Source organism: Puntigrus tetrazona, chromosome 6, assembly GCF_018831695.1.
Source record: "Puntigrus tetrazona isolate hp1 chromosome 6, ASM1883169v1, whole genome shotgun sequence".
Lineage (NCBI taxonomy): Eukaryota > Metazoa > Chordata > Actinopteri > Cypriniformes > Cyprinidae > Puntigrus > Puntigrus tetrazona.
In genome coordinates, this window is record NC_056704.1 from 22,711,349 (window position 1) to 22,727,136 (window position 15,788).

Genomic DNA, 15,788 nt, shown 5'->3' on the forward strand with positions numbered 1-15,788 from the left:
AAATAATTGCTTTTCTGGGAAGATAAAACAAAAACCTTTTTATGAAGTAATACAGTTTTTGCATTTTATTTGCTTTGCCACAACATTTTTCAGAACCACAAATGTGACCATTACATGTGACCAACTCTTTTGTAACATACCAGTTTACCATTTTACCTTTTAAAAAGTTCCAACTGAATGAAAATAAATAACTACTTCACACTGGATGCATGTACATTTGTTAAAATATGCTTTGAAATGAGCAACAGAAAACATATAACACTAAAATAACTGATTCTGCTAAATTAATTGAGCAGTTCATTACCCTTTTTCTTAATGTGACAAATACATTAGAGCAAAATTCCGCCTACTGTTATAATGTTAACAGCCCGATGTGACACATAAGTCACCACAATATCTTCATAACTTGTTTTATAGAATTTTGTTCATGACATGTATTAAAACCAGGTTAGGCGTAATATGTTATTAAAACATCAGAATTGTTGCATGAGTTGAAACATACCTTTATTAAAAAAAAAAAAAAAATTTAAAAATTGCTCACAATGCAGCATGTGCTATCCAGACATACCACCATTTTGGAAATGTTGCCATGGCAACAAAAAAATGCAACCATTGTCACGTGACTGAACCTGGGTGTTGATTACACATCTATGGTTGATTATATGTCACTTAAAGACGTCCTGAGTTGAAAGTGAGGGATAATGCTTAAAAAAGACCTTTTCCCGATTTGTTTGTGACACCAGCGTCACTGTGGGTTATATGAACAGTCAGGATAAGCGTAGAAAAATGAGCCTGACCCACACCAGACCTGAACAGACAAGCTTTTGCACAATTATGAGCTTAAATTTTGTCTGCTTTTGTAATAAACACACAAAAGGCCACAGTTCATTCATCAAGCATTTTCATTCAACCACTGCTTGGACCTCTTGATCTACAAAAGTAGCTAATTCATGATTATTATGATTCATTAGTCTTCGCAAACATTCATCACTGAAGGACCGAAGTGAGTCAGGACTATTACAGACACTTTGTCTCCACTACAGCGAATGGCTTAAGGACTACCGGATAGTGTCTTCCTCAAGATTATCTAAAACTAATTTTGGACATGTTAGTGCTTGAAGCTTGTGTGAAGTGCATGATTGTAAAGAAATGACTTAGGATTAGACTTACAAAATATTTTAATACTATACAGTACAATACTTTATTTACAAACACAGACAATAAATAAAAAAAAATAAATATTAAATAAAAAGAGCTGAAATAAGACATGTAAACATCCCATCTTTCCAAACAGGAGGATGTCTGTCAACAATTTAACAACATATAACAATGACTACTACACTTTTTACATTTGTAATTGTACAACCTTATATCAGACTTCAACCCCTCACATTTGGCAACTCCGTTTAATATGTGGAATATCATGGCAATATACGGGCACTACAGTAATAAAAGTTTACTATCATTGTACCCTTGATAGTACCCTAATCAACAGACCTGAGGCAGTAGTTACAATATTTCAAAACAGACCAATATATGTCCACGATGTGCTTAATATGGCTTAAGTTAAAACAGAATCACAAAGAGCATAAGGGTCCATCCGACATGTAAAAATATTATATAAAAACAAAACGGTAAAGTGATTATATTCCCAAAGGGAGTCCATTTTCTGGTCTTTATTCAGCCAGCTTTTTAAAGTCCAGTCCAGAACAGTGCTGCTTCACTTAATAACATCGATCACACTGAAAACAGATCCAAGGTCGCCGTTGGGTCCTGAAGGCCCAGAACGCTGTAGGCTATTCTCTTCTGATGACCTGGCAGTCGTACTCCAATGTTATTAATGTCCCTTTTTGAAAAAGAAAACAGAACGGGTCAGATGAGGACATAGAAATAATCATAACCTCTTGTAATTAGTCATTTTGTGATTAGCTTATGCATGTAAGTAGGCATGCTTACTCAATTTTCAATCGCAGCACCTGTTCCATCGTTTTAATTCCAGCAAGGGCAAAGGTTTCTCTGTACTGGGCCATCTTGATAGATTCCAGCCATTCATCCACTGACCTGAAGGGGGCGCCATCACTACCACTAGTGCTGGGGAGACGAATAGAGACTCTGTGGGGGGAAAAAAAGATATTAAAATGTATTTATTAAAAATCTCTTTAAAAAGCCTTGTAGGTTTCTTCATTTGAACTGAAATAACATTTATGATCAACAGTCTGTTGACAGTTCCTTACCGTGGGTCGATACTGGCAATAGCTGAGAGGGACTCTGGGTTGCGAAGCAGCTTCTCAAGCAAGTTGACGATATCAACAAAGCGCGGCCTCTTGGAGCGGTCCTGCATCCAGCACTGCAGCATGAGCTGATTGACCGCAGACGGGCAGCCCATCGGCGCCGGCAGCCTGAAGCCTTCGTTTATGGATTTCATCACCTGTGATCAAACACACAAAGAAAAAAAGGTATAACTCGTGTTAATAGAGGACTAAAAACCCAATAGATTTTTAGAACATTGCTATGACATTGCTGGTTATTTACTAGCCTTAGAGTGGAAAAAAGCCCACGAAATGAATGTTAATGATCTCTAGATTTAGTCATTCTCCTATAGTATGAGAAATTAGCAATAATAAATAAAATAAATTTTCCATACCTCATGGTTGCTCATGTCCCAGTAGGGTCTTTCTCCAAATGACATCACTTCCCACATGACTATGCCGAAACTCCACACATCACTGGCTGACGTGAACTTCCTGTATGCTATTGCCTCTGGCGCCGTCCAACGAATAGGAATCTTTCCTCCCTAAAAAGTGTAAGAGTTAAGTTTAACTAAGTATTTTGTATTAAACATGCCTATTATACAATTTTAGATAATCCATTTCATAAAAATTATTTTTCGAAAATATAAAAATGTTTTAACGAATGTATTTAATTGTTTTATTATGATTCTGTGCATTCATATAACTTACAGTAGTGGTGTAGGTTCCCTCAGGATAGTCCTCCAGCACTCGTGACAAGCCGAAATCTGAGACTTTACACTCCAGGTTGCTGTTAACCAGGACATTGCGAGCTGCGAGGTCCCGATGGACGTAATTCATGTCTGAGAGGTACTTCATTCCTGCCGCTATGCCATTGAGCATTCCCACAAGCTGGTATGAGGAAAAGTCCCCATCATGGTCCTGTGGAGCAAAAAGAAACAGATTAATAACTCTATCTATCTTAGCAAAGGTATTCAGATATTAAACATTAACATCTGCTGACAGGAACATACCCTTAAATACTGATCCAGAGCTCCATTCTCCATGTACTCTGTGATAATCATGGCATCTTTGACTGAAATAATAGGTAGAAGATCCTGTTAGAACATGTAGGTACTGTTTTGTGGAATGATACTCTAAAGTACTGGAAACTATGATTTGACAGTATGATTCTTACATTTAGTGACAACACCCTCCAGACGGATGATGTTCTTATGGGAAAACTGGCCCATTATACTGGCTTCACTCAGGAAGTCCTGCCTCTGCTTCTCAGTGTAGCCTGGCTTCAGGGTCTTAATGGCTACAGCGACCTCACAGCGCCCTGGTATCTTCAGAGAACCACGGTATACTTCACCGAATTCTCCTGTAGAACAGTATGAAAGCACAATTGTGTGAAACTTTGAAAAGGAAAAATGTTGCCTTGGCAATTAAAAAAAACATTTGCATTGAACTAGTTGAATTAATTACATTAAATGGAAAAGGGAATTTTTATACACACACACACACACACGCATGTACATATTTAGATTTATATGTATATATTTTAAAACAGTACAAATGACAAAACCACAACACATTAAATAAAACACCGAAAAATGTAAACTATTATAATAGGATATAATTAATACTAAAAATAACACTGACCTGCACCAATGACTTTCTGCTTGGTGATATGACTAGGGTGAATTTCACTGGCAAACTTCAGTACAGCTGCGCAGGGGTCTTCATATGTATGGGGATCAATGTAGGTCTTCAAAGGCAGAAGTTTTTCTGAAAAATAAATAGGTAGAGTTAGACCTTGATTTCATGACGCCCACCAGTTTTGGAGATTATATCTAGGGATTTTTATGCAGCGCCATGGGTGATAGCATCAAACATGACATCTTAACGTGAATGGAATGAATGGAAAAGGGATTCAATTCATTTCTTACCTGGACATGAAAAGTAATCTCCATCTACTCTCCGTCGAACATGAGAATTCAGCCTCCTGATGAAAGAACATTCAAGATCACATTAGTGAGGTAATTTAAACTCCTATCTTGATGATATCTTAAATGAGAATGATTGCACATCAAAGCTGGAATGTAAACAGTGTGGGTAAAGTGACTAAGGCAAAGTTGGGAAATCCTGCCCTGTGGTTGGAAAAGAGATAAAGAAGAGAATAGAATGGAAAAAGTGAGACCAGAGAAACGTGCTCTAACCTTTTGTGCAGGAGCAAAATAACCACCACAATCAGCAACATGACTCCGCCCCCAGCGATGGCACCCATGACAACCATGGAACTATTCTGTGTCTGAGGTTCTGCTGTTGAAAAACAGAACAAAAAGAGTTGTTTTTACTCATACCGACAAACATTGCCACACCACCCACAGCCTATCACAAACACATCTAAGTTACGCACTTTTATACTCAAAAGCATTAAGAGACTAAATCCAAACATCCACAGGTCATTCGCACACACTTACCAAGAGCCAACGTCTCAAATTCAAGCTCGGCGCTGTGGCTGCTGGGATGCCCTTCTGCTGTCAGGGTGTGAACGCGGAACACATACTTTGTTCCTGGTAAAAGGTCATTAATCTGCACAGAGTTCTTCTCCAGAACCAGAACTGTGTAGGTGGTGACGTCCAACTCTCCGGGATCCTCCTATGAAACAATGAGGAGAGGAAACTGAATGTTTATTCCAAAATGGTAAAGGCAAAAAAACATGGAAAGGCCATGGAGAGAGAAACAGAAAGCATGCGACAAAGTCAGCTATGTCTGAAGAAATTGCTAAGGTTCCACATTGCCAAGGCTTTGTTATGCTATTGCTGAGGTGTTCTGTATTACTAGGACATTGTTAGAGGGTTACTCCACCCCAAAATGAAAAGTTTGTCATTAATTACATACCCCCATGTCATTCCAAGCAGTAAAAGCTTTGTCTGTCCTCAGAACACAATTTAAGATATTTTGGATGAAAACCAGGGTCTTGTAACAGTAATGAACACTGTCAAGGTCTAGAAAAGTATGAAAGACATTGTCTGAATGCTCCATCTGCCATCAGTCACTGTAGCACCTTTTTGGAGAGCATAAAGTGACGAACTGTTGAAGAAAGTCATTATTTACTTTTAATTTCCATACAAAATTCTAATTCTTGCCGCTATATATTGTTACGGTTCAACGACTGATGACACATGAAGTATTCAGACAATGTTGTTCATGCTTTTCTAGACCTTGACAGTGCATTTTACTTGGCAGTCAATGGGACAGCCCTGTTTTTATCCAAAATATCTTAAATTGTGCTCAGAGTACGAACAAAGCTTTTACGAGTTTGAAACGACATGAGGACAAGTGATTAACGATAACATTTTCATTTTGGGGTGGAGTATTCCTTTAAGTGGTTGCCAGCCGAGCCCATATACCACTCTAGTCTCTATGATATTGTTATTTTTAAAAATGAATTTAGATATCACAGTCACCTTCTTACGGTACATGAGCTCATAGCGGGGAAAGTTGTTATTCTGCACATGGTGGTCCACGACCCAGGATAAAGTCAGACTGCTGGTGGTCCGATCTTCAACTCTCAGGTACAGTACCCTCGGGCCATCTAAATAAAGAGGCACAATTTGTCAGTATTTTGGCTAACCATCAATGTTTCAATTTACATGTAAATACCATTTGATACACCGTGTCTAAAGCAGGCATGACGTGTGATCAATTCTTCTTCATGTTAATCTTTTAATCCTATCAAACTGTGGCAATGAGGGCTCCGCCCACAAATAAACCTCACAGGTACAAAATTCAGCAATACATTAAATGCAATTGGCTGTTATTTTTACTGCATTCTCACTACCACTGTGAAAAGAACTATTGCTTGTCGATCATAGTTTCAAACTTGAATTCTTAATATCTAACCTGTGAAGTGAAGCACTGTTGTAATGCTTGCCGTGGCTCTCTTTCGGCTGAATTGGGACACGCCACTTTGGGCCTCGACTGTAAATGTGTAGTTCACATGAGGCTCCAGCTCGCTAATCATAACCTCAGGGTCTTTCAAGGCCGTCTGCGCAGGCTCAAATCGCACCCTCCCACCACAGAGCGAACACAGACCACCCTCACAGCGCTCACACACCACACTATATGTGATATCGCTTCTGCCGCCAGTGTCTGTCGGTGGGCGCCAAGTCAGCTGCAAACTCCCCGCAGTCAGTAAGGGTGTGTATACCAGGTTTTGGGGTGGGCTAGGGAGAGCTAAAAGAGCAAAACAAGGCATGTTTAGAATTTAGATTAAAGACTGGTTTCTTAACATCAGACAACGTTGTAGAGGAGCAAAAACAAATATTCCCACTTACAAGAGCAAGGAGCTGAGGTAGGATCCGTAGGAGCTCGGAAGAAGCCCTCCATGCAGGGACACAGCAGTGCTCCATGACTCGAGCGTTTGGTGTTTTCTGGACACACTTCACATGGCTGGCTGGAATCAGTGCTCTTGTAATAACCAGGTTCACAAGCTTAAAAAAAAAAAAAAAAAAAAAAAAAACAGGTGAACATTACGTTTATCAACTAAAAGAACATTTGCATCATAGTTTCTTTATTTTTGGCATAATCGCAACTGCACACAAAAGATGGTGCAACTGGCAGACAACGTACAACAGGCATTCCAACATTCAACGACAACAAAAAAATTAATCACACCTCACAATGCAACAGGAAGATGCTTTTAAATAAAACCAGTCAAACTGGTCAACGACTTTTGTGTAGTCCCTTTATGATAAATTATACCTGCACTGTCAATTTTAGTGGCAAAATAGTGAAAGAAAGAGATTTGAAAAATGCAATGAAGCACATCTGGATGTCCGCTGGACAAAACAGGATGTCGGAACTGCAAGCGTCAATATAAACCCTCTGGTCTCCTCTTCTCCTCCTTTCCTTCCTCTGCCGAAGGATGAGGACATGCTATAACAAACACAAAGGGAAGAAACTCCGGAAACAAGGAATGGAGGCCGGGGTTGGGGGGGTGATAACAATTATTAACAAAGGCGGTCGAGAGCAATGATTCAGAATCACATGCACGGACTTAAGAAGAGGCCGCTTCTGATAGGTGTACTTTTAATGGGCATGAGAAACTCACTGGCTTGCAAAATCACTGTGAATATAGATTCCACAGAGCTGAGGAACTTCCTTTGAGGGGAATTTGTCCCCCCTGGGGCCCGTCTCTCAGTGCTCACCTCAAACAAAGGGCCGAGTTTCAGATTGACGACCGGTGGGAGGTGTGCGAGTGTGAGCGTGAATGGGTGCGCGAGGATTGCTGACAGAAGTTCTCCCGCTGGGATTTTACATTGGGTTTTGTGTATTTGCTCTGTGTATAAGGGTGGACGTCTATAGGAGGGGGTCCGCATAATAAAAGCAGCCCTTCTTTGTGCATTTTATTTGAAGCCAGAACAAGAGCGGGAAACTCCCACTCTATTCCTCTAATCTTCATGTTTGTGTCTACTGAGAGTGGCAAATGTGAAATCGGTCTGAATGAATCCAAATTTCACCAAACACCAAGATGCGTGTCAGCCATGAGTAATAAGTCTGATTCAATATGTTAATACTGTTTCCATGGGAACTTTACTTGTGTGAAACGTGTTTAGAAAGTGCTTTGTAATGTGCGACTTGCTCATGGCACCACTGACGAATCAGGATGACCGATTTCACTAAGAAACTATTTAGGGCAATTTTGCGGTGGTGGAAATTCAAGGAGCCATAAGAAACAGTATGTGAGGAAAAGTGACCGTTTCGTGTACTTGCGCCACGTTTATGTTCTCACAACCACTTAAATATGCATGACACAAATGATTGGCAGGACTGATAAGACTCTGAACACAATACACAAAAGGAATAGTTAATGCCCTTTGGGTAAAAAGGTCAACAGTTAAAATAGCAGTTTCTCTGACACAGTAGTCCTCAACAACGTGCTAGAGCGATCTGGTGGATTTTAAAGAAAACTAATGTTTTAATGTGAATAAATGTTTTCCTAAGTAATATTTAATAATTATTTTCATGTTATGCCTATAAATAAAATTCGACTTTAAGTAACACTGAGCAATGTAACTTTTTTTTTTTTAATGAGAATTTAGAAAAATCACAAGTAGATGTTCATTTAGAGTTTTAATGATTAACTTTACCTTTAACACAGTACATGTCAAAATAGGGAAAATGAGAATGCACAATTAAATATGCAGTATTGGCCAATACAGCTAAATCCCCCCCAAAATCAAAAATAATTATTTAAAATATTAATGAATTGACATTTATACTTTATTCATGTAAAATATAGACTACACTGCTCTCTAGGTATTAGTAGCAGCACTGAACCACTACATAACTATTAAAGTTCCCACCTTCTAATTAAACTGGATTAAACTAGAGCTAATTTTAAAACGATTATGGCCACTTCATGTGACAATGCAGTTAACCGTATATCCTTATATAACATTATAAAAATAAAACATGGTATTATAGTCAGCTACTATCCAACATCTCTGGTAGACTGGTATCAAATTTACAAGTGGTGGAACACTTGTGATCTCCCCCGAAACTTCTCAATTCCACATTTCTCTGGCGAACCATTCAAAAGAGACCCCTTCCCCCCCATCCCAGCCTGGCAACCAACCACAATCGTCCCCAACAAACACTGGCAGGTGGCGATAAGCTGAACAGAACAGCAGTCACGCAGAAAACCACTCGTAAAACTCCCATGAAAACAATGACAACAGCAACTTCATTGTTTCAATGGTTGTTTGGGGTTAAGAACCCTCTTTTACATTGAATGCTTAGAGACATCCTTTCACTCTGTAGAAGGAAAAACCAAACTAAGTTGAATCACTAGGTAAGGGGAAAGGTTGTTAATTACTGCAGTCTTGAGTCGATGAACAAATTACAGTGTGAGACAGTCATTTACAGAAGAAGAAAAAAGGCTTTGTCAGAAACAAAACGGAAAGAACCGCAGGTTGGGATGTCTGGACATGTATTCCCCATTCCTGAAACATGTCATCACAAAGTCTACAAGATACCAGTCTCCATTACATCTCCCCCATGAGCTATTTCATAGGGTCATCATTCATCACACTTCTTTCAAGGGTGTCAAAACATTTATCATGTCTCCTGGAAACTACATTATGAAGGAAATGTGTGGAATTTGCCCTTTTCCCAATAACCCTGGATGCCTTCAGATATTCGGTTCTTCAGCGTCCGTTTCAGGTGCAGGTTCCTGTAGGGCTGCCAGAGGCCAAGGTCTTTAAAACATGCTTTCCTGAGATTGCCCTTCCTATATGGCTCTTTTGAAAACTTTTTTCCAGTGATATCCTTTTTTTACTGTGTGTTTAACAAACGTGCCCTGCAGTTGGTCTGCAATGTGTTTACCAGTGGATAGATTTTAATTCCTTTGGTTTTACGTTTTACAGTCACATATAAATAGCGTGTCTACTCAAAACCACATTTTCCCACAAATACAAAAGGTGTCCAGAGAAGTCCAGCCCAACCTTTAATTATACGATGACTACCCTAGACAGACCTTGAGCATGCCAAACCTTCTCTGTAATCTGCGGTGAGCTGTTGTCATGGTAACACACTTACACATACAATGTAACACAGGTAATAGTAGCTCTGCCCATTGAGTCATATCAGCTGGTGTAGGGTATGGGAAAAGTGTAATACGACCTAGGGGGAATTCCTTTAAACTAGTTGGGAAAACCTTAAAAAGGAAACTTTAAAAATAATCCTTTTTTGTCAGAACTTGTTATAATGGAACAAAGCATTTAATGTATGAATGTAGCAATATTAAAGATAATAAACTGAACCAAACTTGAGGGAAAATTTTTTATATATCCACTAAAAAGAAAAGCATTGGGACCAGTTGGTTAAGTGACTGGCTGATAAAAGTCAAATTAGCTCTTTGTTTGCAGATCTTATTATTATCTAATGAAAAGCATTATAGCTCATTATTGAAGACTAACCCTTTCACCCAAACACGTTATTTAAGTTCTATTCAAATGCAATATGTTTGAGAACGTCCAAAGGTTAAAAACCTATGAATGCAAATCATACACTGTGACTATGTACATACACTCCTTAACAATAGTACACTGGTATCTTCACACTTCCTTCCTGAAGCGCTAAGCACACATGTAGAAATAATACACCAGCAGGTGAAAGGGTGTGGAGACGGCTGACATTCCATTTGACTTGAGTCATATTTCTGGCCTCTCACAAACTTCTCAGACAGCTCTGTGACAACCACAAAAATCTTGCGAGCTTCCCAGAACACACCCTCACCCAACAACACACTTACCATCTGCCCACCCACAAAGACCTGCAGTTGTTCCCAAATAGTCTTCAACTTGTGCAGAGTTATTGGCTCAAACTATGAAATAATGTCAAGTATGTAACAGTGACGGAATGAATCTGATTGTGTCAATCTATATTTAAATATTTTCGTCTGATCCCATTTGCGATAGTGACAATCTGATTTTAAATTCGATACTAGCCACCAATTGGACATTAAAGGGATAGTTTACCTAATAATGAAAATTCTGTCATTAATTACTTACATTAATGTCATTCAGAACCATAAGACTTTCATTATTTTTTGAAACAAATAATAAAAAGGTTTTTTTAATGAAATCCAAGAGCTTTCTTCCCCTGCATAGACAGCAATAGAACTGTGACTTTCTCTTAAAAAAAATTAAATAAAGTTATTTTTGTTTTCTTTGCGCATAAAAAGCATAACCACTAATGCAACATTTAACACTATTTTAATGATGTTCTTACAATGTTTCTGTGCCTTGAACATTGCATTGCTGTCTATGCAGGTTCAGTAATCTCTTAATTTGTGTTCCAAAGGTGAACAAAGATCTTACAGGTTTGGAATGACATGAGGCAGAGTAATTAATGATCCCTTTAAGAAAAATAAATCCCTTAAGTAAAACAAAAGTTCATAAGTAAAAACCCACAATTAACTACTTACAAATAAGTATAAGTTCAACATATCATAGAAGCACAGAACCCTACTAAACAATAAACATCAAAACTCACCTTTGCAAGCATCTCCGACAGCTTGGTATCCTGCTCGGCAGAGACACTGGCCCACAGGAACGACCCACTCTCCCTCAGCGGTGCAGTACATCCGAGGAGCAGCTTCTCCAACCACCACTGCGTCCTTCACACAGGTGCCCTCCACCTCCGCCAGCGCTCCTGATGCCACCTGCTCAGGAAAGGCGGCCAGGCTTCTCATCGTGGCTGGGCAGGTGGTGTAGAACACCCTCAGCCCCAGGAGAGCAACACAGCCCCCCGAATCCTGGAAGGCAAGGTAGAAGCCCCTTCTGGAGAGCGGCCCGATGCTCTTCGTTTCAATGTTCACTCGCAGATCAGCTCGGCCTCCTCCGCGATTAGCCGTTACCTCGTCCGGGGCTACGGTGGCTATCTTTCGAAACTGGCTCTTGCGGAAATTTGTGCCAACATCTGTGTCTGTTTCGCTGAGAAACAGGCCAAATGTTTCGCGGCAGGAAGGTGACGAGCCACCAAAAGAGTTGCAGTCCCGTACGATAAACCGCAGCTCTACGGACACACGAGAGACATCGGGCCTCCGCTGGATAAAGGTTGTACGAAGCCAGTTGTCTTGTTCTGTGTCACTGGCAACATTGCACACACTGTAGGTGTAAAGAAGAGAGGTGTTCACCACCGTCTGGACAACTTCCCACTAAAAAAGATGGAAAAAGACAACATTTTAGACAAATTAAAAAAATTATAATTTCTGCATTGCAAATTTAAGGACTGGTTTAAGTCTCATGCCAAACTCATTCCGCTGGTTAAGACAGGCTTATCAGGATTCTCAACATATAACTGAAATATCCCAATTTCGAAATATTAGATTAAAACATGACATTCTGAATGTGGGAATCACACCTTTGTAAAACTATCTCATTAGAAGGGTGTGGGAGACAAAAAAGTAGGCCTCTGCTCTCCTCTTTCCCACCACGCTCTGCCTTGATACAGCTCTCTTTCGACTCTGCTCTTCAAAAAGTACTGAAATAGCTTGCAAAATAAGCTTGACCTCAAAGGGTTTTGTGGATCCAGCAGCTGAGTGGAGCTGATAGAAGCCTTCACGACATCAGGGAATGAAGATGACAGGACTAGCTTCGAAAAGACTAATTAAACACTTTAGCGTGTGAGCACGCATGGTCAGGGGAAGCGGTGGAACCCTCGCAGTACATCTCTTGAGAGGTCTTTGTGCGGATGAAGAGGAATTCACAGTGAATTCTAATAAAAAAAGCTTGAAAGAAAAAGTGGGCCGTGTACTCTGCAGTATATATCCGGAACTTATTCCTCCTCAAATCTTCAGATGTTAATATTTAGAAACAAATACAGTACATGAAAAAACTTCTATAAAATCTATAAAAGAAGAGGCATCTGCAAACAAATGATCTGACATTTTTTTAGAACTTTACATTTCTGAGTCATATTGACAATCACTGTTTGATATTTTGTTTAAAAAGTGATTAATAGGCTACATCTGGCAAATTTAAAAAAACATAGATTGAAAAAAAATATATAAAAAAGACACTTAGGTTGCTACACTGTTTTCTTATACAATGACTTAATATGTGATTTAGGTGTCCAAATGCATTTTGGAGCTGCACATTAAATAAATAAATATATATGTTTTTTTATTATATTTAATATATTAAATGTAAAACAAACATCCATAGAAATAATACTCTGTATGATAGGTTATGGTGTTTAAAAAAAAGGTTGGGTGTCAACCTTAATAGCAGGAAAAGCTTTTAATGGATTTTAGGATATGACTAATTTTTATTGGTGTTTTAGTGCACGAAATGACACTGACTCATGCATCCTTGTAACCTCTTTAAGATGTCCTCAACGGAGCTAGACTGAAGGGAGTCTATTCATGGATCTCGGTGGATATGTTGAATGTATAGAGAACAGATAAATTAATAAGACTCACCCCTTCTTCATTCGGCCAGGTTAACCAACCTAATTCACTTCCGGCAGCCTTCATATCAAGTAGCACATCTAAGGATCATACAATATTACGTTAATGTCAAAGAATATTAAAGTCGTTTACTTTTTAATCTATATTTAGACGTGTAGGGGAAAAATATTGACTAAATATATTTCGAAATAGTATATCAAAATCTAATTTCGATGTTGTCCACAAATACTATATTGTATTAATACATCATACAGTAATTACAAATAGAAACGTGAACTCTTTGTAGAAAGATTAAAGTGAAGAAAATCTCGGTCTGTACTTACGTTCTTTTGACTGAATCCCAATAAATACGTTGTTAACAAATAAATACAAAAATAAGAAATGAAACGGAGTGCGTCTGTATTCCATTGCGTTTGTCAAATGAAACTTTTTGGTCCATGCGAAACTCCTCCGACTCCGGCATTAAGGAACTTACTAAGTGGTGTTGAGGTTTCATTCATGGATATGGGAAGTAAGGTGACTCCGCCCTTTGGAATGCGATCCATATATGGCGCATGTGGGCGTGTCCTTTGACGCGTGGGTGCTTTGAGTGACGGCCCCCACACCTGTTCAATGAGTTTCGGATGTTTGCCCACGTTCATTTGCACAATAGTAATTTTAGACGATTGGGTACGGTATCAGTTCAAAGAGAGGGCTTTTAGTATTCCTTTCCTTTGAAGCTAATATCCAGGTATTTCTTTTGCAGACTGCAATTAGTTGCATGTTTTTATGCGGTTCACCACGGATTTCAATAGGCTTAAACGCTAAAAAAATGCTAGTAATGGTTATCAACAGTGACTAAAAACGATTTTAAGATGTTCACAAAATATTACGTCTATATATTGAAAATGTGCTCTCCAGTTGCAGTTTTATATAGCCTAATGCTTTTATAGATTTGTAAAGATTTGTTTCAGCACAGGGTAAAATGGAAAATTCTTTAAAGCATGAACTGAAACTAAAGCTATGGGTTGATGTGGTACAGGGCATAGTAAAGCACATTTAATATATTTGGGAAACCAACCATCGCTATTTTATTCCCATGACAAGTTAGAGAAGGGGTCAAGTGGGCTTGCCTCAATGAATGAAGAACTGCTAATGAGTCGAAGGAGTATGAATATGTAGACAACGAAATAGGACAAACAAAAGCATTGCCAGGCAACGCAAAGGAATGCTTGAGTCAAGTCTCCTTTGTGCGGCAGTCTGTCAGAGTTCCTTGACCTGGGAGTCAAACACAAGCTGACTTCTTCTCAAGAGCTCTGGAGGCTGCCTGCATTGTGAGAACGGCTATAAATATTCATTAGACAGACAATGAATGAAAGACCTCAGCTTTAATTCTAGACAAACTCAGGCAGGGTTTTATGCGGCAGGGCTCAAGTTTTTACTGGCATTAATATGAAAACTAGATTTATAAACATCCCCAAAGCAATTTACATTCTAGTATCCAATATATTTAAATGCACTGTTAAAAAAGAAAAAGGTTAATAAAGTAATGATTATCGTAATATGTTTTACAATGAAATACTATTTTAGTCTTCTTTAATGTATCACTTGCTGTTTCGTTGTATTTGTCAAATTTGTGTGATTTTTTTTTTCAGTGCATGCCCAAACAGCAAAATTAGGCCTTTAACGACTATATAAATATCCAGTAAGAACTACATGTGTGTAAAATTCACATTTGTCAGAGCAACAACCAGACCCTCCATTCCAAAGCCCTTTCTAAGAGATGATTCAAGCAAGGAATTTTCTCAGTCAGCTGGTTTAGGGTATATGTTCACACACGATGTCTCTGCCAAATATGCCTGGCAGAGCCCCAGATTAAAACAGCTAACCAACCAAACCAAAATTATTATTAAGGCAAGACACTACAGGCAAAAACACTGATTTTCGTGTAATGGTCAGTTTCGAGGTTTTGGGCTATTTGGCTTGTCGTAACGTGTTGTTCCATATTACTGGAAAGAAAACATCTAAAGTACACTTTTAAGTTTTTTATTCTTGATGTATGTATATAAATATTTATTTATTAGATAGTTTTTTTAAGAATTTTGAACCTGGCTTCAACTAATGTGCAGATTTCTATTTTGGAAATGTATATACAGTAAATAAATTATTAAAATGCATGAAGAATTTACTTATTTACGCAAGTAAATGCAATACAATAAGTGTGAATTACAATGTTAGTTGTCCCTATTAGACAAACAGCATTCTGTAGTGGCACATTGTACATGCATATATTGTCTATTATGAATATAAACTCCCATATCAACTAGTCCAAAAAAGCGCGGGCCGATTAAAAATGGCAAGCATATTCGCAGGCCAAACTGAATGTGATATGCTTATTAATAGCATTCCTTTGTTTATTTATGTGTGCAACATTTATTAAGGCTTTAACAAAGCAATTCTTTGTTTTTCACTCCAGCTTCTATGAATGTTGAGTACGACTCTTAATTTTTGGAGCAAGTGCTCGGCCACACAAAATGGATGATTAATGACTTCGCTCTGTTTGGTGTTTAAGCACAAGACACTCATGTTCAGAG

General features: G+C 38.6%; 1 protein-coding gene across 1 annotated transcript; it reads right to left on the minus strand.

The window, feature by feature from the left end:
- Positions 1-1,160: 1,160 nt before the first annotated feature.
- Positions 1,161-13,699, minus strand: epha2a (eph receptor A2 a). The gene is made up of 17 exons (XM_043242731.1): positions 13,539-13,699; positions 13,228-13,295; positions 11,298-11,961; positions 6,575-6,730; positions 6,141-6,473; positions 5,705-5,832; positions 4,715-4,892; positions 4,451-4,553; positions 4,181-4,236; positions 3,894-4,019; positions 3,427-3,612; positions 3,263-3,324; positions 2,961-3,170; positions 2,645-2,794; positions 2,235-2,428; positions 1,957-2,112; positions 1,161-1,846 (listed from the first exon to the last, which is right to left on the minus strand). Exons 1-17 carry the CDS (start codon positions 13,621-13,623, stop codon positions 1,738-1,740), a joined length of 2,964 nt encoding a protein of 987 aa, XP_043098666.1. The 5' UTR covers positions 13,624-13,699; the 3' UTR covers positions 1,161-1,737.
- Positions 13,700-15,788: the final 2,089 nt, after the last annotated feature.

Excerpts from the sequence above, each read along its gene's own strand:
- epha2a (XM_043242731.1), bottom strand. The coding sequence starts at position 13,623 with ATGGAATACAGACGCACTCCGTTTCATTTCTTATTTTTGTATTTATTT. Across the intron at positions 6,474-6,574 it reads TACCTCAGCTCCTTGCTCTT|CTCTCCCTAGCCCACCCCAA; the intron begins GTAAGTGGGAAT and ends TTGCTCTTTTAG. Across the intron at positions 5,833-6,140 it reads AACAGTGCTTCACTTCACAG|ATGGCCCGAGGGTACTGTAC; the intron begins GTTAGATATTAA and ends CTCTTTATTTAG.